General features: G+C 41.5%; 1 protein-coding gene across 1 annotated transcript; it reads right to left on the reverse strand.

The window, feature by feature from the left end:
• Positions 1-223: 223 nt before the first annotated feature.
• On the reverse strand, positions 224-26,272 carry LOC143324847 (melanocortin receptor 5-like). The gene is made up of 5 exons (XM_076737611.1): positions 26,156-26,272; positions 13,969-14,198; positions 13,462-13,568; positions 8,491-8,679; positions 224-4,287 (listed from the first exon to the last, which is right to left on the reverse strand). Exons 2-5 carry the CDS (start codon positions 14,134-14,136, stop codon positions 3,717-3,719), a joined length of 1,035 nt encoding a protein of 344 aa, XP_076593726.1. The 5' UTR covers positions 14,137-14,198; positions 26,156-26,272; the 3' UTR covers positions 224-3,716.
• Between the last annotated feature and the right edge of the window lie 322 nt (positions 26,273-26,594).

Below are 26,594 nucleotides of genomic sequence, written 5' to 3' on the forward strand. Positions count from 1 at the left end.
TTCCCTCAGGACTTGGATGTAATGTGTTTTCACTCCTAGTGTCAGTCTCCTTAAATCCTGTAGGACACATCTGAATCACATTCACATGACACACATACTTACAAGAACCTGTTTTTCTCAAAGGACATGTTATTATTATGCATGGATCATGACAGGATTCCCATCACTCGCAGGACCACGGTGTTAAAACAGTTACTGATGCAAACAATAATACAAAAGCAGCTCACCATTTTACCTTTTGCTTTTATTCAGAACCATAAATAAAAGGATTATTTTTATTCAAATACGGCCAACAGTGACATAAGGCATTTCAATTGAAGCTCACATTCATGTTTTTGCATGCCATCACTTGAACATAAACAAACATGAAAGATGTCCCAACAGCTATTACTATGTCTCACTGTACATAAACCTAGGACTGAGCATGCAGTTAGCATGTGGGCTTTACCTTTGCCCAGCATCATATCACAGTCAGTGTTTTTGCTGCTGTCTCTGTGGGAACAAGAACTGAGCATTTCACAAACAATAACAACGAATCACAGATATGTCATGTTGGAAGTGAATGCACAAGAAGCAAAATAGTACTACTGTTTCTCTTAATTAAATAAACCTATGAAGAAAAGCAAAAAAAAAATACAAATAAAAATAAAAAAAATAAAAAAAACTTTATATCAGTGGGTCTTAATAAAAGCACTTGTCTATGTAGGAGCATGATGTACATTTGAATGCATATTGATATGCTCTTCTCCATAATTGCAAAGCACTTATATTAAACATTAATGGAAGCTACAGCAAGGCTATTACAATACAGTTCAGAAGAAACATCTTTTTAATACTGAATAATAACTCTGTTGATGTTATATTTGCTCCAAAAACATCTCTTATTTTACAGTCTGTATGCAGAAAATATCTTACGATTAGTCTGATTGTACAAATAATACAAATAGCTTGTTCTTTTTTGCAATAAACATAACTGTGTTACAAATGTTTTGTGTCTACCACCAACAAATGATGCATAACGTTTGTCATGAAAAGCAGTTTCAGCAGATGGTTGTGATAAAGTTCTGTCAAGCTTCTCGGTAGGGAGGTAGGTGTCCCTAACACACAGAGAGCACTGTGAAGCTATTTGTACATTCATTTTTACATTTCAAGTATAACCGTAGAGCATATTTCTATCATGTTATACAGACCCCGGGCCACAGAGGCAGTCTGAAAAGATCATAGGGGGCACACTGTAGTAGAGCAGCTATGATTAACATGAAGGTATAGGCAGGAGAGGGACTCAATTCATTCTAATCAAAGCAGAAACGGCTTTGCCACTGAGCACTAGCAGAGTTGAGGAAGCAGCTTGTAAGCTATAGCAGTAATGAAGCAGCAGGGAGAAGCAACAAGGTGCACATATCTGAGGCCATAGACAAATCATCTATGGTCTCGGATGTGTTAGCTTGTGGTTTCTGAGGTTTCTAGAGGTGTAAACACATATTCCACCAAAGGAACAGTCTGTCTATTAAGTATATTAGGAGGATTATGATCTGCTCAAAAGTGAATCCTAACTTTATGTAGTTGGATTGAATATCAGTTTAAAACCCTTTGACAGAGTGTGAAATTGGTGTTGTGCTCCCTTTCCTCTGTTTCATTAAACATGTGATTGCCTTTGTGGTACTTCCTTGTTTAGAGTGTTTATATACACTTGCTTTTTAACAATGCACTCATGTAGATGACTGCAATGTCCTCTGTATTAAATGACAAGGAAGTTTGTCATTGTCTTTCAAAATGACATGTGAGAGCATTTTATCATCTGATGCTCTAATTGGCAGTACAGTAATATCTGCCTCAATTTGGGTTAAGTTCAGACTTAAAGACTAACTTCATGTTGGCAGAACAGACTGTGGTCATGGTTACAAGTGACCAACATTGACTGCTGGTAGAAAATGGGAAACAGCGGAAACTCGACCATACTGAACATTCCACCTCCTCCTTAATAGCTAATGTGTCACAAATAATGCCAAACTACTTCTGCTTTTTTTCCTGAAGTGAAATGGGGATAATTTGAAACCACCACCAGTTCATAGTTGAATAAACCTGTTTTTTTGTTTTTTTGTTTTTTTTTTTATCAATTTGCACAAACAGCTAAATGGGCTTTTAGACTGAAAACAGCCCTGTGTTAAAAAATGCAGTGGGCTGTGTTGGTGAGGGTATGCTGCTTCAGGTTAGATAATGAGACAATGATATATATAGTCCGGGAAGGATTCTGAAGTCATATGATACGGAAGAATTTTACTCTGAAAAGTTCAAAAGGTTCAGCTTTTTTGATCGATGAACCTGCATGTTTTGCCAGATCCCTCTGTGATAATGCCACCACCAAAAGGGTCAACCCTGTGGCCAAATTTAAATTACGTTTTCGCACAAAGTGCTGTTGTCTGTCTGAATGCAACCTGATGCAGTTGTTCTAATACTGCTGCTTTTCTTGTGAGTTTGTCTCTTAAGTTTATACACTTTGTGGCATACTTCCTGTGCACTTGTAGAAAAATCATATCCACTAGACAGATCAGAACAGAAATGATCTTCCTTGAGAACTTGAGATTTTACACAACAACAGGTTACTAAATGTATTGACAATGAGGTGGAGACTAAACTATTAATGTATAGTTAAAGAAGTAAGCATACTCCATCAATTAACACTGTCAAACTCACGGTGGACAGTTTAGAATACAAAGTATTAAAATCAATGCAGCAGAACCAGAGATATTGTTATTTTTATTCCAAGTATTCATTTTCCTTGTCAAAACCCAGTGCTTATATAACCCACAATGTAACTCTGTCAACAGTTTACGCAGAGATTTGACTGTGCAGCAGTAGTAGTGGCTAATGTAGCCTGGAGCCGCTAGCCTCAAGCAGAGATGAGGAGCAGGCTACAGAAGTCTGGTAAGATCACGGCTTTGTAATTCCACACACCCAGCTGACACAAGTGACAAGTGACATCACTTGACGTAATTTATCAGACCTTTGGAACCACAAAAGGCTTTATACAATTTTCATCACATAATCATATCACATACTTAGTAGCACTCCCCAACACCTGTAAACAAACTTTAATGTGTAAAATCAGTGGAGTTCCCCTTTACTGTAAAGCACAAAAAGGAAGAGACTTCATATAAATATGGGTAATAAAAACAAGCCCCATTAGGTGCCCTTCAAAACATTGCCCAGTTATTGTTGTTGACTTTGTAGTGTTGATTTTCAGGGAGGACCACAACCGCTGCTCCAAGCAACACTAGGTATATAGAGTACCCATCATCTAGTCTAGATGAAAGCAAATATATGTCAGCAGCATTAAAGGTGTACTAATGTGAAAAAGAAAAATCCTGTGAGCCAAGGGATAACAGCTCACTGATTCAAAGAAGTGTCAAAGCAGAAGGATAAAAGATATGTCAGCTAGAATGAACAGAGTGTGATGCACTTTCAGATCAATCATGATTTCAAATGGTCCTCCCTGTGTGTTCAGAGAGTACCTAATAAATTAGCCACTTTTACATGGGTGATCTTTGCAGTTCATACTGGACATAAGATGAGAATGTGCTTGATTATATACTGTGTCGCTGAGAAGTGCAATGAACCAGTTCTCAAACAGTGTATTTTGATAAAATATCATGGTTATGCTCCAGTGTCAGCTCCAGTCAGTTTATCCTACCCTTCCTGTCATTGGTCTGTGTCTCTCAACACTTACCCGTCAGAGCACAGATGTTGGTGCAAGCGTTTCTCAGGCTGTAACAACAGATGATTTCTTTAAAAGTCTTCCTCATCTCCTGACTCCTGAAGGCATAGATCAGTGGGTCAATCACAGAGTTGCACATGATGAGGATGAGGTACATGTTGAAGTGGGACATGAAGCATACGCAATAGAGGTTCCGCGGACAGGAGATCATCAGGATCAGGTGGAGGAAGAAGGGAGCCCAGCAGACGATGAAGATCCCGAGCAGGATGGTCAGTGTGATAGCCCCCTTCATGCTGGCCCGCTGGTGAATGGAGTTGTAGCCGGGCAGGGCGGCAATGCGCTTGACATGTGAACGTGCCAGCATGAACATGTGGCTGTAGAGGGAGGCCATAATGAGCAGCATGGCGAAAAACATGGAGACCAGGCAGATGATGACAGGGGTGGTGTCTGAGTAGATGATGAAGACGATGCCGCAGCCTGTGCAAAATGTCCAGATTCCTCCGATGATGCAGCCAGCTCTCCTCACTGTCATGATGTTGTGATACCTCAGTGCATAGAAGATAGTGACATACCTGTAGATAATAACAAATGTTGATTTCTGAAGTAATCTATGATTTTCTAGCAACTTTTACTAGCAACTGAAAATTTGCACAAACCAATGATGCCACAGACCTTTGAAAAAAAAAATAGAATGGTTGAAATTGAAGCAGCAGAGGTCAAGATATTCTGAATTTTACTTGCTAGTATGGGGCAAACTCTAAACAGTGGATCCTACATTTTCATAACAACTCAACCGCATCTCTCATTATGGCATCATTTCCTGGTAAACACCTGGTTTTTCAGAATAAGTAATCATCAGGTTATTTTCTCAGATGTGACAAAGCTCTTTCAGAGTCACAGAGGACATTTGACAACAGTTTCCACAAGCTGAATAGTTCTCTTAATGAGGAGTAAATGAAACTTCATGTGTATGGACTGCCAGGAAGAAACAGGAAATAATTTGGTAGTTACACAGTTACATTGTGATTTCCTGACTAATTCCGGTAAAAGAATTCCTAAAATATTAAAGACTGGAAAAACTGAATGAGATCCATTTAAACCCAGGTAGATGTTCATTTATTTGTTCATTTATACACTTTGTGTTTGCTGAATTGCATATTTGCCTGAAATGTAAAACCAGACAGAAAGACCACTTGTGTCACAGTACCTTCCAGTCTCCTGCTGTCTTGTTGTTTCATCTGTTCACCTGTACTGTCAATACTTTTCCACTCTCACTTCCCTGCCAGCCACGCTCATCTCCCCACACACCTGATCACTCACTTTCTGATTCATTCCCAATCAGTCAAGTATTTAAGCTGCTCTCACAGCATTCATATTCGGACTGATCTCTCGTCACTGGACTTGCCTGCCTTTGACTTTGCCTGATCTACTGAACACCTCTGCTTTCATCATCTCACTCAGTGTGTTGTCCTGCACTTCCTGGATCCCTGCCTTTCAGTGACTACTGAATGTGTGTGTGTGTGTGTGTGTGTGTGTGTGTGTGTGTGTGTGTGTGTGTGTGTGTGGTGGACTACTCTATTGACTTCAGCGCAAAGGCACACCAGAGTGACTGGAAATCAAGTCGCCCTTCATGATGCCCTTTTACACAGACTGGCCGAGTACATAAAGATGAACTGGCATCCTATGAACTGCCTTCGTCGTTGGATGGAGTGACTGAACTGGCCAACAAAGTGGATCTACATATTCAGTCCAAGCCCCTCCTCCCAGAAGGCTCTCACACTCTGCCAATTTTCATATACTCTGGGTCAGATGCTAGCATCATGGATGAGGAGCTTGCTTGCCAGCTGGTGATAGATCAGGTCATTCTCAAGATCCATCTCTGCCAGTGCACTCAATCGCTACCTGCTAGGAACTGTAACCCACCAGATCACAACTGTTCACGTCCTGCTGTCTGGAAACCACCACGAGACCATCCAGTTCCATATCCTGAGATCACTTCGCATCCCTCTCATCCTGAGGTACCCCTGGTTACATCGTCATAACCCCCACATTGACTGGACTACGGGGGTCATCCTTGGATGGAGTGCTTCATGTCACCAAGTCCACCTCAAAAGAAACCACAGTCCCACAGCATTCCCCTACTAGCTTCATTCTTGACCTGTCAGCAGTTCCGCCAGAGTGCCATGACAACTGGGAGGTTTTCAGTAAGGCAAAGTCCACCTCTCTGCCTCCTCACCGCCCTTATTACTGTACCATTGACCTGCAGCCTGGCCCATCTCCACCCAAGAGACAGCTGTAATTGCTGTCAGCTCCTGACAGAGGTCATGGAGACTTACATAAATGACTCTCTGGTGGCCGCCATCATCCGCCCTTCAAGTTCGCCTGCTGGACCAAGGTTTTTCTTTGTGGGTAATAAGGACGGGACTCTGAGGCCTTGCATCAACTACTGGGGTCTCAATGACATCGCCAACAAGAACCGCTACCCACTTCCCCTTACCTCCTCCACCTTAGAGCTTCTCTAGGAGGCCACCATCTTCACAAAGCCAGACCTTCGCAATGCCTATCTCCTGGTTCATATTCTGAGCCTTCAACACTCCCACAGGCCACTATGAATACCTGGTGATGCCGTTTGGACTTACTAATCCCTGGTTGTGTTCTAGGCCCTGGTTAATGATGTGATATGTTAAACCGCTTCCGTTGCCGACACCATCAGGCATCTGCAGCAGTTCCTGGGGTTTGCAAACTTCTACAGACATTTTATTGTCCGCAATTGTAACTCCATAACTGCTCCCCTTACGTAGTCCTCTCACATCCTCCAAAGTGGCTTTTCAGTGGTCCATGGTGGTGGAAGAGGCCTCCCAGACTTTCAACTCCCGGTTCACATCTGCTCCCATCCTCCAGCTGCCCAACCCTGACCATCGGTTCATTGTGGAGGTGGACCATCTGATGTAGTAGGAGTTGGAGCTGTCCTGCCCCCATGCTTAGCCACAGACCAGAAGCTCCACCCCTGCCTCTTCCTCTCACAATGACTGTCCTCAGTTGAGAAGAACTATGACATCGGCAACCGGGAGCTACTGGCGGTCATAATAGCCCTGGAGAAGTGGCGGCACTGGCCGGAGAGAAATAAGACACCCTTCCAAGTATGGAATCACATCATCAATGCCTGCCCAGTGTGCCACTGGCACAAGCCATGTCAACACTCCCCTGTTGGATTCCTACAACCTCTCCCGGTTCCTCATCACCCATGGTCTCACATCTCCCTGGACCTCATCACCCATGGTCTCACATCTCCCTGGACTTCGTCACTGACCTTCAACCGTCTCAAGGGAACACAATTATCTTGACTGTGGTGGACCAGTTCATTAAGATGACTCACCTCATGCCCCTGACCAAGCTGCCCAAAGAAACCGCCAAACTGGTTCTGCTCCATGTCTTCCGCCTCCATGGTCTGCCAGTCGACGTGGTGTCTGATCGAGGCCCCCAATTTACATCTGTCTTCTGGAGAGAGTTCTGCAGTCTGCTTGGGGCCAATACTCTGACCAGTTCCGCCATGGTACTGTCACCATTCCAGTGTGCATACAGGTTCCAGGTTCTGGGTTCCTGCTCACCACATCCTCGACCCCCAGCTCATCTCTGGGTTCCACCAGCAGCAGCCTGAACAGCCATCTATGACTTCTACACCTCTTGAGAGCAACCACCTGATAACCACTGTGGCACCTTCATCTGACACCTCGAAGAAAGAGGAGCTGTCCTTGGAAGAGGAAGGGTCTGACTCTGATGAGGATGAATCCCTTCTTCAGACCCCCTCCACCCACCCAGCTGAAGATGAAGAGGACATGGTATTCTCTGCTTGCCTTTGACTTCACCTGATCTTCGGTTCTCTAGTAAACACCTCTGCTTTCAGTATCTGACTCAAAGTTTCGTCCTGCACTTCCTGGATCTCTGCCTGTCAGTGACTGTTAGATGTTTGGTTTGCCAAACATTTAAAAAAAACTCTCAATAGTTCCGAACAGAACATTGATCTTGCCACACCTTATACTCTGAGAGACAACAGTTCAGAACGGAACATTGCTAAGTACTATGGCTTACCTGTTTGTGTCACTCTCAAGATCAAAGTCAGTGAAAGCAACTTCTGTGTTCTGGTGGTACTGCAATTGGGTCCTAAACCAACCGTTACGCCCTTGTACATTTTTGCAAGTTCTGCTGACCTGCTGTGCACTGGCTCAAAGATGGTCACTTTAACATCAGAATGTTTTGCTACAGTATTCATTCACTGGAATTAACTGAAAGAACATCACTGAACATTGCCTTCCCTTTCTCTGTACTTCAAACCAAATTACACTGTCCTTTCCAGGACCTTTCTTAATAAATTATTATCATACAAGAATTCTGTTCTAGCCCAATATTAGGAAACTGGGAGACCTGAAAAAATTGTTATTGCGGGCACCAGGATGTTGCTGTTCTTAACTAATTACATGATGCTTCTGTTGTTAGACAACCTTATGTGAGTTACTGTTAACATGCAACATTTTCATTAGCTGAAAAAGAGTGACCTCGCACCTTGTTTCAGAATAAAACAGAGTTATGTTTTTATGCACACTAAGTATTGTGAGTGCATTTACTTAAAAAGTCAGTTTCATTAAAAAGCTTTAAATTTGCTTCTCCTGGAGGAATAGTAAGTAACAAGCACAAGAGTGTGCATCTGTGTACTGAAATGGATTTCCGACAGACGAAAGTGCTTGTGTCAGTCCATACACAACTCCCTCCATCATTACCTGTCCACAGCGATGGCCAGCAGGCTACACATTGACGCAACGACAGAGATGCAGATCATGGAGTCAAACACGTTGTCCATCTGCCTGATGAAGTGGTCCTCCACCACCAGCTGTCTGTTGTTGAGGAGGTAAATGATGATGGTCTCCCAGGCATTGGACACACTCACCAGCATGTCCGCTACTGCTAGACTGCAACAACCAAACAAATTAGGTTAAGCTTTGATCATAAATTCACAAATCTGTATATGTGTCATGATCTGGTTTGTTTGGATTTGTTATTTCCTGTTTTATGTTGAAAGTTTTCCTCCTGTCAGCTTTTGCATTACTTCCTGTGTTTCCCCGTCCTTGTGATTGTTTGATTTGTGTCACCTGTCCTTCATTAATCTTCCTCCCAGTGCATTTAAGTCTGTGTGTTTCCCTGAGTCACTTCATCTTTGTATCTTTTGTGTCAAATGCTTCTATTATTGTAAGTGTTTCCCCAGTGATTCTGTGATTTTGGACTTGTTTTTTCATTGCTGGACTCCCTTTGTTGTGGATTTTCTTTGCCATATTCAGCTTTTGCTATGTTTTAAGTGGACTTTACTGGTTTTCTCAATTTTTGGACTACTGTTCCCTTTTTTTTATTTGGTTTACCGCATTGGACTTTTTACTTTGGTTTTGACCCTCACCTGCCGCACTTTCCTGAAAGTCTTTGTTTGTTGTCATCTTTCTCAATAAATTTATTGAATTGCACCAGCTCTGCCATTTGATCTGCATTTGGGTTCAATCCCTGTTCATCCATGGCACACTTACAACAACATGTTTCTGTTTATGTGCTTTCTCCCCACGAACCCAGGAGCCCACAGAGCAGCTGTGCTAGACCTTGTCCTGCATGATGACATACTCGTCAGAGTAGAAAACAACAATTAAATAATTTGACTACTGAAGGTCCATTAGGCAATCTACAACAATTATTATTCTCTTTTTGAGAAACCAGCAGGCAGAAGTGAGTCCCAGATATTATTTCACCCTTTTCTTGACAGAAAAGTCAAGACACGAGTCCTAAACATCTGGGCCCAAACAAGTGGTTTGATATTTTGATTTGATATGATTTTAAGGTTCAAACTGATGGTTGGACAAGTCAAGCATTGTGAAGGTGTCACTTTGGGCTCTGTTTAATTGTTACAGCATTTCTCAAGTCATGGAGAAAATAATCAGCAGATTCATCCATTCTGAAAATAATCATTAGTTACAGTCCTATACAAACCAGTTCAAAATGAGCTCCATCTCAACCAAGGACAACAGTAAAATCCCGCTTTTATATTGATGCACATAATAATCTAACAATATAAAATATAATAGCAACAGTCAGAGGGGACATATCTATTACTTTTAAGACTTTAAGTACATTTTCCTGATTATACATAAATACTTAGACCTTTTAGCAGTATTTCCTTTTTTTTTTTTTTTTTTTTGACAGTATTTTGACAGTGTGGTATTAGTACTTTTACTTAAGTAAAAGATCTGAATTCTTCCTCCACTACTGATGTCCACACAAGAAGAGTCCATGCAGATAGGCCATAGGCTGCTAGGCAGGAATCTTGAGTCTTTTTGCAGTGCACCACCATGTCACCACCATCACCATCTCTTTTAGAATGCCAACATTTGATAATCAGCGCTAACAGCTAAATACATGATACATTGAAATTTTGTTCAAATTCGTCAAATACATATTAACAGTTTTTACTCTGAACCCATGTAATAGACTGACTAACCAGTGATGTCATACACTACCTATAGAACCTCACTCCTAGCGTGGCTAACAATAACTATGTAAATGGATATTTAGCAGTTTCCCATTAGATCGAATTGTCAGGATTGAGAGTACCCTCCTGCCTGTTTCTTTGTGCTTCTCTAGTTTCCCCTTGAGTTTTGTGTGTGTTCTCTGTCTCCCTGTCAGTGTGTCTGTGCCTGAGCTGAACTGGGCGTGATTCAACTGCTCCCTTCCTGCTGCCAGCCCACCTGCACACCCAAGGTTCATCAAATAGAAATAGAGAAGGCAGTCCAATGGTAAATGAGTCTTGCATGAGAGCGAAGAACACTTTCCCAATGGGCGAGAGCACTGCACTGATGAATGATGAGTCTCAGGCATACGCTCAGGTGATTGGGCAGGTGGGCGTGGCTGAGTACCAACCACCACTGTTAACCAGACAGGAGGGGGAGATTGCTGTCCTATCAGTATGACATCACCTATGCTGTTGTTGTCAGGTGCAAGAACAGCCATGCAGCCCTACTTTGTGGATTAGAACAAAACATATGCCAACAAACATCAGATCCCTGCTCCATTGTACCACCCAGGTCAGAAAGTTAATATTCCATTAAAGATTGATGCTAGAAAGTTATCTCCCTGTTAACTCGGTCTGTTTGAGATTGACTCTGTCATATACCCATCAGCAGTGAAACTAAAACTGCCCTGGTCATGAGAGTGCGTCCAACTCTCCATGTCTGAACTCAAAACACAGTCATCTACTTCACTCATTCAATCAAGTATTCACCAGATCATCAGTTGTCCAATGTGGTACTTTGTCTCGGCTCCTGTTTTTGTTCTTGCTAATCTACTCCGTGCTCTTTGCTCCTGACCTCACATCTGTGTTGTCTCCTCTGCCTTGAAACCTCCAAGCCATTCTCCACCTGGATCTCCAGTCGTAAGTCAGCCAAACTCTCTCTGCATTCGTATGCCAGCCCAAATCGCTCAAGCTCCATTCACTTGCACATTCTGAACATTTTGTACCGTCACTAATAAACTGCTTGCACTAATCTGTCTACTGTTCTGCTTTTGGGTCATGCAAGCTCACCCTTTATGATACAAATAAAAGAATGCTTTCATCCCACAGTAACCATCTCCATCAGTCTGTAGCGAGGTGACTATCTTTCAAAACCATATCAAAAGTTCAACCTGAATGTCTGCTCTGTCTCTGAACACGCTTCTGGCATCAACTCAGACTTGTTTACTTTGCTTCTGAGGTGGGGAATAGTCTTTCAAGTCACAAGGCTCAGATTCAAATGAAGTCAAGTTTTTGGTATTGTGAAAACTGAGCAGTAATGTCTTGATTCTATGAACTCACTCTGAGCAGTACACAAGATAATGAAATGAAAAGAATGTCATGCTCTTTTGTAACTCGCTGGCGCTTCAATCATCTCCTTTATATGTACATGCAATCAGTTTCATTGATGTTTCTCCTCTGGCAACATACTGTGAGATGTTTTTGTAGGGGGAAAGGATAAGGAGACAGACCTTGCATGTTTAATTAAAAAGTGTGTTATGACAAGTTTAAAGGCAGACTGTGGTTCAGGAGGTAGAGCAAGACATCTACTGATCACAGGGTTGGTGGTTCAATCAGATAAATGGGGAGGGTTGCGTCATCACAGGCATCCAGCATAGCAAAACCAAAGCCAAATCAATGAGGATCAAAAATCAGATTTCCATGCATGGTCGAGCAGGGCCCAAGAGGAGGTTGATTCAAGCTCAAGATGTGCCACCTCAGGCAAAGTGGGCCTATTTCTGAATGTGAAGAAAATAAGTGATGCTTTCATTCAAGTTGTCTGCTGTTCTAAATGTGCATGAAGAGTTGGTTTTAAGCTCCACATCCACACATAAAAACAAACTCTTCAATCATCACCTTGACACTTTCACAACAGCAAAATAAGAAAGTTAATTAAAAGTGGTCCAACACAAATCTTTATAATGCAAAAAAACAACACACTCTGACACATACATTGTAGGAATTAGATGACTTACTAATCCCAAGAATCAGTCTATGAATTGTACAAGTTTTTGTGGCCCTTTCTCCCTAAGGTGAGGGACAAAAGGACATTTGATGAGGGAAATAGGATGAGGGGGCAGTTTAGGGTGAAATGTGTTGTGCCTGAGGAGTTTATGGTATAGTATAAAAACCTAAAAAAGGATTAGTGTGCTCCTCACATGGTCATTGTTTTGGGGGAGGTATTTACCAACACCAGGTGCATGTGACAACCAGTTGTCGTTTTGTTGCTGGACAGTATAAAAGCCAAGACATTGTGGAGATCTGCAGAGAACACTCTGCATGAGTCTTTCCTCCATGCTGTATGTATTAAACAGACCTGATTCATCACACCGAGTCTGTAATTCTCCAGACAATTAGCAACTCTCAATGATCAACATGGAGTATTTCCCTTACAACAAGTTTACATATATATGATTTTTTACTTCAGAATGTGTTGCCTCCACGACTGAAATTTGTTGCTAACTCGGGTTTCCTATAATAAATAAAGATCCCATTTTTTAGGAAACCAACATCCCCCGTTTTTTTTCTTTCTTTCTGTTTTTCTTTCTTTCAACAATCCATGCAGCTCTATTCCTTTCACAAATCAACACAGGTTAGTCCAAGAATCAACCAGTTAGCAAAGCCCCCACAGTTCTGTTCACATTTTGCTCACTAGCAAGTTGACAGCCATGACAGCAGCTCTGTGAGGCTGTACCTACACGCAGCAGTGCTTTGAGCTAAATGCTACTGTCGGCATGCTAATATGCTGACAATAACATTGCATGTTAACATGCTGCTAGTAAACATTACACTTTTACAAGTCTTAATTACTTATGCTCCAAATGGGCACAAGTTAGAATCTACCTTTAAGGCCTTTATTATTTCACTTTATGTTGTTCTTACATGGTGCATAATCTTAAATTAGCTTGTAGTTAATCAAATTACAGTATTACATACACAGTGCTTAAAGACTGGGAGAAACAGGTAGTTCACTAGGAGCCCACAGCTCATTTTTGCCCTGGGGTCCCAATCTGGGCCTGGATGTGTTACATAATTGTGGAGGATAAACACTGAAGAATGATGCTTTGAGTTGAGTAAACTACTTTGCTAATCCTACAGTCTGGACAAACACAGGGGAAGGGCCCTATTCCATTGTTCTATTCCATCTTATGTTGTGTCAACTATTCACCTGCAGACGAAGAAGTACATGGGTGAGTGGAGGTTCTTGTTCTTTACTATGGCTGTGATGACCAGTATGTTCTCCAGCAGTGAGATGATACCCAGGATCAGAAAGACCTGAGGACAGTAGAATGCAGTGTAATCAGAGCAGTGCAATAGTAGGGTGGTCAAAAATCGGGTAAAGTATGGCTCCCATTCAAACAATAAAACTTGTTAATTTTTTCAGGCTGCTCTCAAATTTTTTTGCTTATTCCGAGAAATACTGGAGCATGTTACCTCCTTGGGACTTTTAGTACAATTATTCATATTAAAATGAATCCGATCTCACGTCAAAAAAAGGTTGGGAACCAGTGGAGTATAGTATGATGGTAAGAGGTTAAGTAGAATAGTGTAGTAATAGTGAGAGGTGAATTGCATGTTGCAGAACATGACAGAGAGCAGTAGAGCACAATAGAGTATTTATAAACAGAATGGTAGTTAGTATGCATTTTGGTGTTCAGTACCATATTGTACATACCTCTACAGCAATGTGGACCTGCTCGCATGCTGCAGGTTTGGAAGTGCTGGTCTTGTCTGGTAGCAGCGGCGTTGAGAGGGTGTAGTTTTGGTGATTGTAGGAGTAAGCCCAGGTGGAGTTACTGAGCATAACGTCCTCTTGGTAGGAGGACCCATTAGACGCATTCATGCCTGCTGTGGCTTTGGTGCAGATCACTGCTGCTCTATTGTGGACATCATTTTTCCAACAGGCTGCAAAGGAAAACAGCTACCAAGGTCAGACATTAGGTTCATTATGTGAAAACTTTCAGGATTCACATTTTGTTATGTTTCAAATTCATCTTAAAATGGATTACATTTAGTTTTTCTCATCAATCTATGCACAATACTACGCAAGGTCAAAACAAAAACAGCTTTTATGAGTGTTTTGTACATTTATCAAAAATAATGTTTTGTCATGACTCTCATAATAGAGCTCTGGTGCATTCTACCTCTATCAGTGGTCCTTGAGATGCTTCTACACTGGACATAATCAGTCTATATAAGGTCTGACAATTGATGCTGTGTGAAAAATAAGCCATGAGGTCGACAGAATTATGCACAGACCTGTGAGACAGGATTGTGTGAAGGCACAAATCTGGGAAAGGATGCATGAACATTTCTGCAGCAATGAAAATGGCCAACAGCAGGCAAGCCACCATCATTTTCAAATGAGAGAACTTGGAACCACCAGATCTGACTGCCCAGCCAAACTGAGCAATCAGGGATGAAGGTCCTCACTTTAGCATCACCTCATAGAGGCAAATATGGCGTCAGTGGAATCAGGCTGTACATGTTTTTCTGCAACAGAGACTGGGAGACTAGCCAGGATAGAGTGAAACAATGTCAGTCTTAAAGAATTCAAGAATTCATTTACCCCGAGGCATGTGAAGTTTACAACCCCCCCCCCCCCCACCCCCCACCCCCACCAGTCACAGGATTCGTTGTACACAGTGAAGACAATTCAAACGCATCAAACCAGTCACAGATTGAGATGCTCTCTTAAGTTATCAAAGACAGGGGTGCCAGTGTATAAACCAGCAGACACTGGGACTGTCCTCGAGGTCAAGATGGTGAGGCAGACTAAGTCCTGATCTCGAGTCCACTTTAAAGCACTGCAGTAAGTTGTCAATGACGATGTTAACTTTTCTCTCCTGATATTGTCCTGCTTTACTGACTGCTTTTGACACATTTTAACACGAGCCTCCGGGACCCAAAGTGCCTTTGATTAAAGTGTTTTTATCAAGAGAGACATTTAACAGTCCAGTGACATAATAAAATGACAGGAAGTAAGTTTGCACTGCATTACTGTGTCATTAACTGTTGATTTTATATGCAAAAGACATTGCAAGACCATGTATAATAACATACAAAATACTTGAGAAATGAGATTCCATACATTCTAAATGTAGAACTGATAAATAAAGCATGTCAGAGCTTTATAACTCAATGGTGTGAGAACAGCTTGAGCACATTAGGTTGACTGAACATGAAAACACTGTGTATACAATACATAAAGAAAAGAAATCATGTTTCTTCAGCTGACAGTGAATGAATTTACTGAACACAATAAAAGATCTTTAAGTTGACATGAAAGGTCATCTTTAACAAGTTTAACAAGTAAGAGTGTGGTGTACTCAGCATGAATAATTCCTATTCAGTAAACGTGATTTTAATATGTGCAACCATTGCATATGTTTTTTCCATGTTAATCCATCAGATTTCTTTTTGAGTGCTCAGGCTCTCAGACGGGGGCGAAGGTTTATATTTCAACAACGAACAAAAGCATGGGGCCAAGAAGGCATAGGAGCGGCTGTGGGAAAACTCTGAAAGTCCTGGAGCGACCCAGCCAGAGTCCAGACCTGAACCCAACAGTGCATCTCTGGAGAGATCTTTAGAATGGCAGTGCAGCGATACTCCCATCCAACCTGGTTAAGCTTTAAGGTTTCTGCTGGGAAGAATGGAAGAAACCTCCAAAACAAAGGCGTGCCAAGCTTGCAGGATCATTTCCAAGAAGACTTGAAGCTGTCACTGCTGCCAAAGGTGCATTAACCAAGAACTAAATGTAAATGAAATGTATTTCAGTCAGTTCACTTTTAATAGATTTACAAAACACCCCAAAAACCTGTTTTTGCTTTGTCACTGTGGTACATTGTGTGTAGACTGATGAGAAGGAAACAAATCCATTTTAAGATGAGTCTGGACATAACCTGAAAAACCTGAAAACCTTCCATTAACACTGTAATGTCTTGATGTAATGTGTTAATTATTGTGCTTGAGAGGTACTAGGAAGATCATTTTGTTACGTAGAATCAGGCGTGGTATTTTCCCTTGCTTTTATTCTATATTTTGAACTAAGATAACCTATTGCTGGTGGTAGCTACATATTTACTATATATTACACCTCTCTTGGCGGCTTCTGCGACATATGTTCCCCTTTTTAAGTTGATATTGATTGATTTTCATGTTAACTGACGATACAAATCACTCAGCCTAAAATTAGTCAGACTGTTGCAATGGATTACGCTGGTTGAGTTTTGTCAGCAGTGGTCTGTTGTTAAAATGAGGAGTTTCTGGGGAAATAAAAATGATAGAAATGCATAAAATGATACAAATAGTCAAAATCATCAAAGATGACCTACATGTCAGGGGGATTAGTCTCAGCGGAAGACAAAATGAAAGGGAGTTGAAGTTTGTTGTGAACAAACCCTTTGGTTATGGAAGAGAAGAGACGCAGGGTCTGACATGACACTCAAACAGCAGGGGAATGGGACATAAACATCTCAGTGTTCGGATCCTGGCCTCAGCTGATGAGACGTGATGAGACCTGACAGAGTAGCTTTAAGTCTTCCCTGTAGACAAGTGCCTCCCCTGTTTCTCATCTCAACTCATGACCTGGTTGATGAACCCTCCAGTTATGCCAAATGACACTGTTTGCATTGCTTATACATTTGGACAGAGCTAATATAAAGTCTTTCACTCTATCTCAGAAATTCCACAGAGTCATGTGGTATATGAGGCGTTAACGGGATGAAAGCTGCTGCCAAACGCTGATAAAAGCAATGTAAAGACATTGACTGGATAAAGAGGCACACAAACACACTGAGGACAAAAGAAAAGCATTTAAACAACGCTAAGCAATAGACTTAATTCTCCACTGTGGCCACAAAATGCCTGTGTGGACTGCAGTCTGTCTCGTCTCAGAATGCCATTATCCAAATCCCATTACAAAATGACATTATGAGTTTAGCAGTTGCCATAATTAACCTTGCTGCTGCAGGGCCAGATGAAAAAGCCATGCCAGTTATGTTTGAGTAGTTAAGACATTTTATTGCTCTCTTGTATTCACTATGAAGACAACACTTGCAGGAAATATGAATGATATCAACATAATTAAAATTAATTTTTCCAGAACTAATTGACACAGCAGGTATCTTAAGCTGTTCAAACACGAGAAGCAATTACTGTGGCTAAAAAGTATAATTCATGCTGGAACTATTTACAGTTTCATTACATTTAAACTCAAAGTGCCATTGTCATTCAAATACCAGTGGCTGGAGCAATTTAGTTTCAATTATTTATTTTATATGGTGAGTCTTTTCAGAGAGTATTAACAGTTTACATTTTCTCACATCAGTTTATGATCTATTCGTATCAGTATCATACGATATTCATTCCAAATATCCAGAAATGTTAATAAGATCTCTCCAGCCAGTTGCAATGACTGATAAGTGCCTGCTTGTAGATGTTTCCCATATTGGATCCTGCATGATAGCAGGAGAGAACGTTATTGACCATCTGTCAAACCCACACACACAGCATTGGCATTGCATGCAAGGTGCTTGAGATCTAACATTTCAAACAACAAGCACAGACATAACAATCATTTGATACTTTCTGTCAAAATGAAGAAGAAAAACTAAAATTAAAAAGACATTTTGCAGTGGTTCCTAATGCATTACATACCTGCGTGACATCAAGCCCAAGATGCTATGAAAAAGTGAGAGCAGCTGCTTCTGTGTGGATTCAGGGACAACCTGAATTTCTCTTTGATTAAAAGGATTAACTCAAAATTTGTTCAAAGTTTTGGCCAATAGGCACAGCAGACTTGTTTAGCCCTCATGAAACAAGTGGGATTTTAATCAGTGCATCTCCTTTCAGTTCCGTTTTTTAACCTTTCAAGATATCCTTCAAAACATCATATCAAAGACAACCCGTCAGCTTGAGAGAGAGCTATGAACACAGCAGAGAGAAATTGGTGCAACAGCACTGGATGAGAATTTCTATATGCATGTATCACAGAACAGGCCTGAGGGGAGCTCTGTGATAGAAGGCAGCCCTTGATTTCAGGGGTCTAAGAAGTCAGAGGACCCCTTAGTCAGAGCCCCTTTTTTCTATAGAATGGCTTTGTTGTTCTTTATTTTATAATCCATCCATGCTTAGATGATATAACAAATGCAAAGTACAGGAGCAGAAAGCAAGCAATGACACAATGAAGCCCACTCTTTGAAGTCCTAATATGACAAACTGACCTCAACTCAAAAGAAGACAGACACGGACCATTTTCTCTTAAATGGACTGCTTTTTTTTATCCCTTCCAGTAAGATTTTGCTTTCACATGACTTAATACAGCATCATTCCTGTCTTTTTTCCTTAATCTTTAACAAACCAACATTGGATTTCCTGTTTTGTCTTAAATGTTGCATCAGGCTGCAGAAGAAAGGGCTTTCAATTTTAATGAAAGCCTCAAACTACTTGAAAACCAATCAGTGGGCATTTTTACATTTCCTGAGGAGTCAACATCCTTGGCCCAGAGTGACTCATTAACAAAAGGGGGAACGCCTGGAGGAGCTTTCATCTGTTTAAAAACCAAAAACACATCATGATAAACTCCACATTCCATTCATGTGCAGGTAGTAGCCACCTGTGCTCTGCTGCACTGTTTACATGCAAATATGTGTTTGCTGCTGTGACCTGACTTGTGTTACTGTTTGAAAATGTGAGCCACGTGCAGCATGTGATGTGAAGATGTAAGTACTGTATAAATTATGCTTTCCCTTATAATCAGTGCATAATAACATGCCTAACCACCCTGCACTCTTGCAGTAACTCCCCCCCACTCACAGTTTCTAGTCCTTTAAGGAGCAATTTTTGTGATTGTGTGACTGAGTTTGTGTTCAGGTGCTATAATCACTTCTCCCTTGTGAATTCAGCTGCTCTGATGATTCGCTCCCTGTGTGAACCCTGTACATAGGCACCCCTGCATCCACGGCTATTCGTTCTAGTTTGTCCTCCTGTCTTTCACTTTTGTTTTTCCTCCGGTCCACCCCTCCCCTCTGCAAAGACAGTCCCAGGGGGTCAACTATTGACAGGGATCTTGTGCCATTGTCACAAAACAGAAAGCACAACCCACACTGCCTTCATCACAACATCAAGAGAGACATCTTGAAGCTTCTTTGCTGACTGCTAATGATTGTCTCTTCAAAATTCCACCATGGAAATGATTCTAGAAGGAAATATGAAACCAAATAAAGCTTATTTGGATATAAGAGCTTATGTTAACAGCCCACACATGCAGACCTTATGTGAATGGAAAGGCTTGCATTTTGGGATAGAATAGAATGCATGGACAGCCATTATATTTCTGAACATATTTTGGGGTTGAAGGTTATTTCAATATTCCTGACATGAAATGGAAATAAAAACAATTGAGAACAGGCTTCCCTCAGGTGGAAGTTTATGTACCTTTAGATGTTTTCTACATTATTCATTCATATTCAGGACAAAATCAATTATGCATCGTGCAACAAATGTAATTAAATCTAATCACGTGGAAATGTTAATCACATCAAAACAGCAACATGTGAGCCTGCACTCTTTGCATATAGTCCACCACAGTGAAACACAACTACAAAGAGTAAATCATCTAGCAGTTGTCTGTGTGATCTGCAGTTGTCAGGGTGTTGTTGGTTAACCACTGTTACATATCCTGAGTGCTCCTTCTCATGATATAACAATGTCATGAAAGTGCCTTGTCTTTATCAAACAGCATGGGCTTTGAACTGCTTCCAGACTTAGATATAAATGTAGATATTCAGTCCGTTAAGAAGACTGGGCTCAATACAGTCTTACTAAGGCAGTTTTACGGATCCCTCTGGACAACTAAAGGTAAGCTTCACAGCATCAGTAGCTACTTTGGGCTTCAGCTGGTTTAAATCATTTCGCCAACGAGCCTCCGGTTAGCTGTTGGTGGAATTTAATGTAGGACCCAGAATTCATATCAGCTAATAATGCTTGTTTTCAAAGGTGTTGTAAAGAAGATTAGACAAGCAGTTAAAGACAAAACAACACATCATCCTCCAAATTTTACCTGAAGTCTAGACAATCCAAAAGGTTTACAGAGTGAGATCTGGTACAGTATTTGGTTGCGTTTTGGATGCAGAGGAAGAGAGGGGAATTGGGACCTCAAACCGGACTCATTCATCCTAAAGCTTGGTGAGAATGGAGCAAAGTATTTCACCATGACATTCAATGAGGAAACAAAAAAATATGAAGATCTACTAGAGAGAGACAGAGAAAATCAGAGGAGTGCTTTGCATGAGGAGCAAGGAAATCCCTTCTGCTCAGTTGGATCTCTCGAAGCCCCTCTATCTGCAGCCCAGGAAGATAACAGCTGCCACCAGCAGCGTCTGATATATCTGTGACAGCAGGGAGTAAACCAGCTGTCACAGGCGTTAGGAGGATGTGCAGAGGCAGGACACACACATCTTAGACCAAACACAGTCTGAGAGCCACTGCCATACAGAAGCTGTCTGATGGGGAATTCAAGCAGAGAGGGAGATCGTGACAATGAGTGGGCATAGGTAAGATCCTTTATATAAACGTACAGACATTATGATGTGAATTGTAATTCATAATGAGTAATGGAACATAAAAGATATAAACAAAGAACGTTTTGCCTTGCACGTCTGAAAGCTCGCTGAAAAGTTACTAGAGACAATCCATTAAGAGCAGCAAATGATGGAGCAACGTACTGTCTGATAAAGCTGTTAAGTCATTGGAATACACATGCCGCCAAAGTAAGTGTCAGCAGAGTACTAGTACACTGGTTGCACAGTGAATGAAATCATACAGATAAATGCATGTGATAGAAAGTAGCTGGCCCGCAGTAACATGGAGCCCTACACAAAGTAGCAAGCCAGTGTGCAGGGAAACGTGTTGCTTGGCAACAGTCCAGTCCCAGTCCATTTGTGGAACTATTTGTGAAATAAATGTTTAAATAAACAAACAAATCATAATGTGTTGTCACTTAATACTGTTCACTCTTTAAATAAATGGTGTATGTAGAACTGTTATCTCTGGCACCAGACCTGTCGCCTCCTGCCTCTGAACGAATCACAGCTCTGCTGATACTCAGTGCAGCAGCACTCACTCTTGTGTGAAATGGCTTAATTAGCCAGCAAGCTAACGCTAAAAAAGTCACCTAGCTACGCCACTTGGAACTTTTTAGTTTACTATTGTTTGACATTGTGAGAAAGGAGACATTAAAAAACAAGAGAACAAAATGTCAGGAACAATAAAGTCCAAGTGTTATATCTGTTATGGACCTTCATGAGGACAAGCACTAGAGAGTTAAAATAATGCTTTGAAGATAGAGGCATATGGTGTCTGTGAACTTCTACAGCATAGTGTGAACTCACTCACTGTGTTAGCATTAGCTTCCTGGCTAAAATAGTTTTGCTACTGTGCTAATATTCCAACCTGTTGGGCCAGGTGATTTGTTACACAGAACCATGTGAGAAGTGATCCTTGGAAGCTGTTTGAAAAAGGGCAGGCTAAAACAGCAATATGCCTACTTGGCAGGTGATTGAATGATCTGTTTATCACCATCTATCATGGGATAACTTCAACCAATCAGAACAACAAAACATATGATGTAGTAAGACTCTTGCTGAAGCCATTTGGGAGAAGAGCAAAAACATTGTTTCCGTTGAGAAATACTTTCAGTGCTTTTATTTTTTCAGCTTTCAATGAAAAAATGCTCTTGTTATAGTAGCATCTACGCTAATCACTTTCAGAGCTGCCATTGTTGATTTCCAGTGAACAGTTGTTCTGTTGTTACACCTAATCCACGCCCGTAAGTGCCAGTAGTTCCGTGTAGGATGCTGATTGGTCTGAAAAGCTATGGTTTGAACCTGGCAAGATGTATTCTTGGCTCGCGTAATATCATGCATCCAACTGCCTGTCAAGGTAAGCAATGTCCAATATGGTGACAAGGTTGGTGCTCCACTTCTTTATCTATCAATATATTGATGTGAACTAGTCACAGTCTTCTCAAATGCTCCATTGATGTCATCAACACGTACACTGCACAGGCAAGAGTAAGGATTTGAGCAAGTTTGACAAGGGCCAAATTGTGATGGCTAGATGTCTGGGTCAGACCATCTATCAAAAGTGGTCCAAGGAAGGAACCGTGGTGAACCAGTGACAGGGTCATGGCCAGGCAAGGCTCATTGATGCACGTGAGGAGGAAAGGCTGGCCCATGTGGTCCGATCCAACAAGAGCTACTGTTGCTCAAACTGCCAAAAAAGTTAATGCTGGTTCTGATAGAAAGGCGTCAGAATACACAGTGCATCGCAGTTTGTTGTGTATGGGCCTGCATAGCTGCAGACCAGTCAGGGTGCCCATGCTGACCCCTGTCCACCACCGAAAACAGCAGCAATGGGCATGTGAGCATCAGAACTGGACCATGGAGCAATGGAAGAAGGCGGCCTGGTCTGATGAATCAAGTTTTCTTTTGCATCACGTGGATGGCGGGGTGCATGTGTATTGCTTACCAAGGGAACACATGGCACCAGGATGCACTATGGGAAGAGGGCAAGCAGGCGGAGGCAGTGCAATGTTTTGAGCAATGTTCTGGTGGGAAATCTTGGGTCCTGCCATCCATGTGGATGTTACTTCGACACATACCACCTACCTAAGCATTGTTGCAGACCATGTACACCCTTTCATGGAAACTTTATTTCCTGATGGCTGTGACCTCTTTCAGCAGGATAATGCACCATGTAACAAACTAAAAATGGTTCAGGAATGGTTTGAGGAGCACAACAATGAATTGAGGTGTTGACTTGGTGTCCAAATTCCCCAGATCTCAATCCAATCGAGCATCTGTGGGATGTGCTGGACAAAAAAAGTTAGATCCATGGAGGCCACCGCATTTTACAGGACTGTAAGGATCTGCTGCTCACATCTTGGTGCCAGATACTACAGCACACCTCCAGGGGTCTATTGGAGTCCATGCCTTGATGGGTCAGGGCTGTTTTGGCAGCAAAAGGGGGACCAATGTTTTGCTTAATTGATGAATATATGTACGTGTGTGTGTGTGTGTGTGTGTGTGTGTGTGTGTGTATGTGTATGTGTATGTGTGTGTATGTGTATATATATATACACACACACACACACACACATACATACATACACACACACACATACATACATACATATACATATATGTATACGTACACACACATTGTGCTGTATATGTATATATGTATATGTACATACGTGTGTGTGTGTGTGTGTGTGTATATATATATACACACACACACATATATTTATGTTCTACAATATGCACAAAAGGACAGCCACGCCGAATGCCTTTCGTCTGTTAGGTTTAATAGCTCACGGTGTACCACAGCAAGCTGGTGCCACTGGGCCTGCTCTCCCTTTGTATCTGCATAGACAGCACCAACACAGGCTGATCCACCACAACTAACTGAGCACAGACAAAGATTAGTTCTCAATCTGCAGCTGATCTCATGATACGACTGACTCCAATGACAATGACATGGATGATAGCAAAACGCAATGGTCATGACCGCTTCTTCAACAGTTGCCATGGCTACACTATCACAAACACGGTGTTAATGGCATTTTCTTTTTCTCTCAGACGCCCCCCAAAATAACAACATCATATTCAAGTCATGATCAAGCCTTTCTTGGCTTGTGGTCACAGCAAGTCAAATGCTAATCAGCTGTTGGTGGTTGGCACATATATTGATTTATACACTTGTAGGTATATGACATGTAGATTATGAACATTATCACAGTCAGTCTTTTGATGTGAGTGTGACTATTACTATTTACAGGGGACAAGGAGTGTACTATATGGATGCAATTTATGCACTTTGCACTATTGACATATATTTTGATATAGTACATTTTCTTGAAACCCAATTGTTAAACCACATGGTAATGTCTGTTTCTGGCTAATCCACTGAAATGAATACCTGACAAATTAAAAGATTAGTTTGGGTTTTTTGAAGTGGGATTGTGTGAGGTGGTTATCCATAGTCAGTGTATTACCTGCAGGAAATGGCAGTCAGCACACCCACACTGAAACGGAAGCTGAGCAATGTATTGTTGTGGGTGGAGGCACCATCAAAACTTATTTTAGCCACCTAATAAAAGACCCGCCATAAAAAATCAAAATCAATTCAAGTGTGTGCTATATTTACAATATTTTCACCACTTTACGTTGCCGTCAGACAGCCTTTTCAGACAGGGATCCAAAGCTATTCTATCACTGTCTTCAAAGCCACTAGACTCCTCACATTAATGCAAAAATAACAAAAATCCCATCTTGCCATAAAGCTGCGCTGCTCACTGATTTTCACAATTGGCCAAAATGATGTAATACACCCAGAGCGCATGGAGGGAGAGTTACCAAACAGTCATTGCTAGGGACCCAAATTTAGAACTGATGCCTCTCTGTGTGCTACATGCATGTATTACTGCGCAGTGTTTTTCCAGTTGTGTTCTGTTAAATCCAGACACTGTTTACACAAGCTTTAATAAAGTGGCTCGCCACACATCTCTCCCTCTGCAGAGAGAAACACGCAGAGAAGACGACGTGAGCTTGTTATTATGCAAACCAAAAAAATAGCACTGAAAAGAAATGTACGCGGAGGTGAGTTTTTGTTCCCCCAGCAGGAGATGTGTTTATCAAGACCCAGATTCAGGTCAGTAAAAAGCTCTCTCTCAAAAAATGTCTCACACTGAGTGAGGCTGACTGTGGTGACTTTGTGACAAAATGATATTTTCTTCTAACAATGGTTTCAGCAACAATTAGAACAAGCAGAGCATGTCCTGCACAGTGCAGGTGGCAGCTATTAAGTTTTCGTCATGCTAATGTCGTCTCTCAGCTTTCGGTGAGTGTCGCTCATTTGTGCCACGCAGTGTGACACACAGTGCTGACATAAAATATGCTTTTACTGCCACCAGCTAACAGACAGCTCTATGTTGACAAACTTACAGTAGGTCTCTGCCATACATTGGATGTGTTCAGCTGAAGCAAATGCACATCTGGCAGGATGCCATGAGACTGTGCACCTCTCTGTGTTTGAAGTAGCAGGGCAGTTCATAGGGAGGCTCTATCTGTGCAGTGAAATCAATCCCACACATTTTCACCACAAATCATAGCCACGGCAGATAGAATCAATGGATGTAACAATTTCTCATGGCAGACATCAGGACAGTGCTTGTGACAAAGTTGCTTGAAGGATGACATACCAGGTTCAAGTCTCTTGCAGTTTTTCATTTTGGCCACACATGCTGCAGAGCTTTGAGTGCATTAAAGACAAAAGCTGTTAAAACAGTTTTATACCTCATGTTAACTATCCAACTGTTTCATGTACTGTGTGTGAGCAGTGTTGGTTAGGATGCGGAGTTAAAGATGAGCAGGTGGATGTCCATAATCCACAACAGTTGTTTTGGGGATTTATAAGTTTCTAATAAAATTCATATGATAAAAATATAATTTTTAAGTTTACTGTATGTATTCATAGTTTGTCTTCACAAAGATGCTTCCAACAAAAAGGAGAAAATTTCATCCAATCACAAAAACATCCAAAATCATGCAGCTGCAAGATGTAACCCTGAATATAATGTATTTCACTCTGAACTCTGTACTTTGTAGCACAGACAAACACGAAGTTAACATGCAAATATCACAGAGACACCTCATTATTAAAAATAATAATCAAGTATGATGATGTCCAACATACCAACTATTTTACAAGTGACAGATTTGACAAAAATGAATGTAAAAATGCAAAGATGTCTTTTGAATCCATCATGAGTGGTGAGACAGAGATAAAGAATGACTCACCTCTCGCAGGAGCAGTGACTCAAATCCGTTCCACAAATGGCTCAGATGGACTGGATGGTGCCTCTGTGGAGCATCAGACTGGTGGATTTATGCATCGTAAGACTAAAGATGCTGAGCTGAGAGAGAGAGAGAGAGAGAGAGAGAGAGAGAGAGAGAGAGAGAGAGAGAGAGAGAGTAGGAGGGAGGGTAAGAGAGTGGGAGAGGGTGGGAGAGAGAGAGAGAGAGAGACAGAGAGACAGAGCGAGAGAGACAGAGAGATAGGGGGTGGGAGAGAGAGAGAGAGAAAGAGAGAGGGAGAGTGGGAGGGGAGAGAGGGACTCCCCCTTCAGATCTCATAGCATGGACACAACCTGCAGTTACTGCCAGCAGTTTTTAGTCATCTCCCTCACAGTTGAAGGCAGCAGCAGCCAGAAGCGCAGAGCTTCCTCCATGCTGTAAA

The sequence above is a fragment of the Chaetodon auriga genome, chromosome 8 (genome assembly GCF_051107435.1).
Source record: "Chaetodon auriga isolate fChaAug3 chromosome 8, fChaAug3.hap1, whole genome shotgun sequence".
Taxonomy (NCBI): Eukaryota; Metazoa; Chordata; class Actinopteri; order Chaetodontiformes; family Chaetodontidae; genus Chaetodon; species Chaetodon auriga.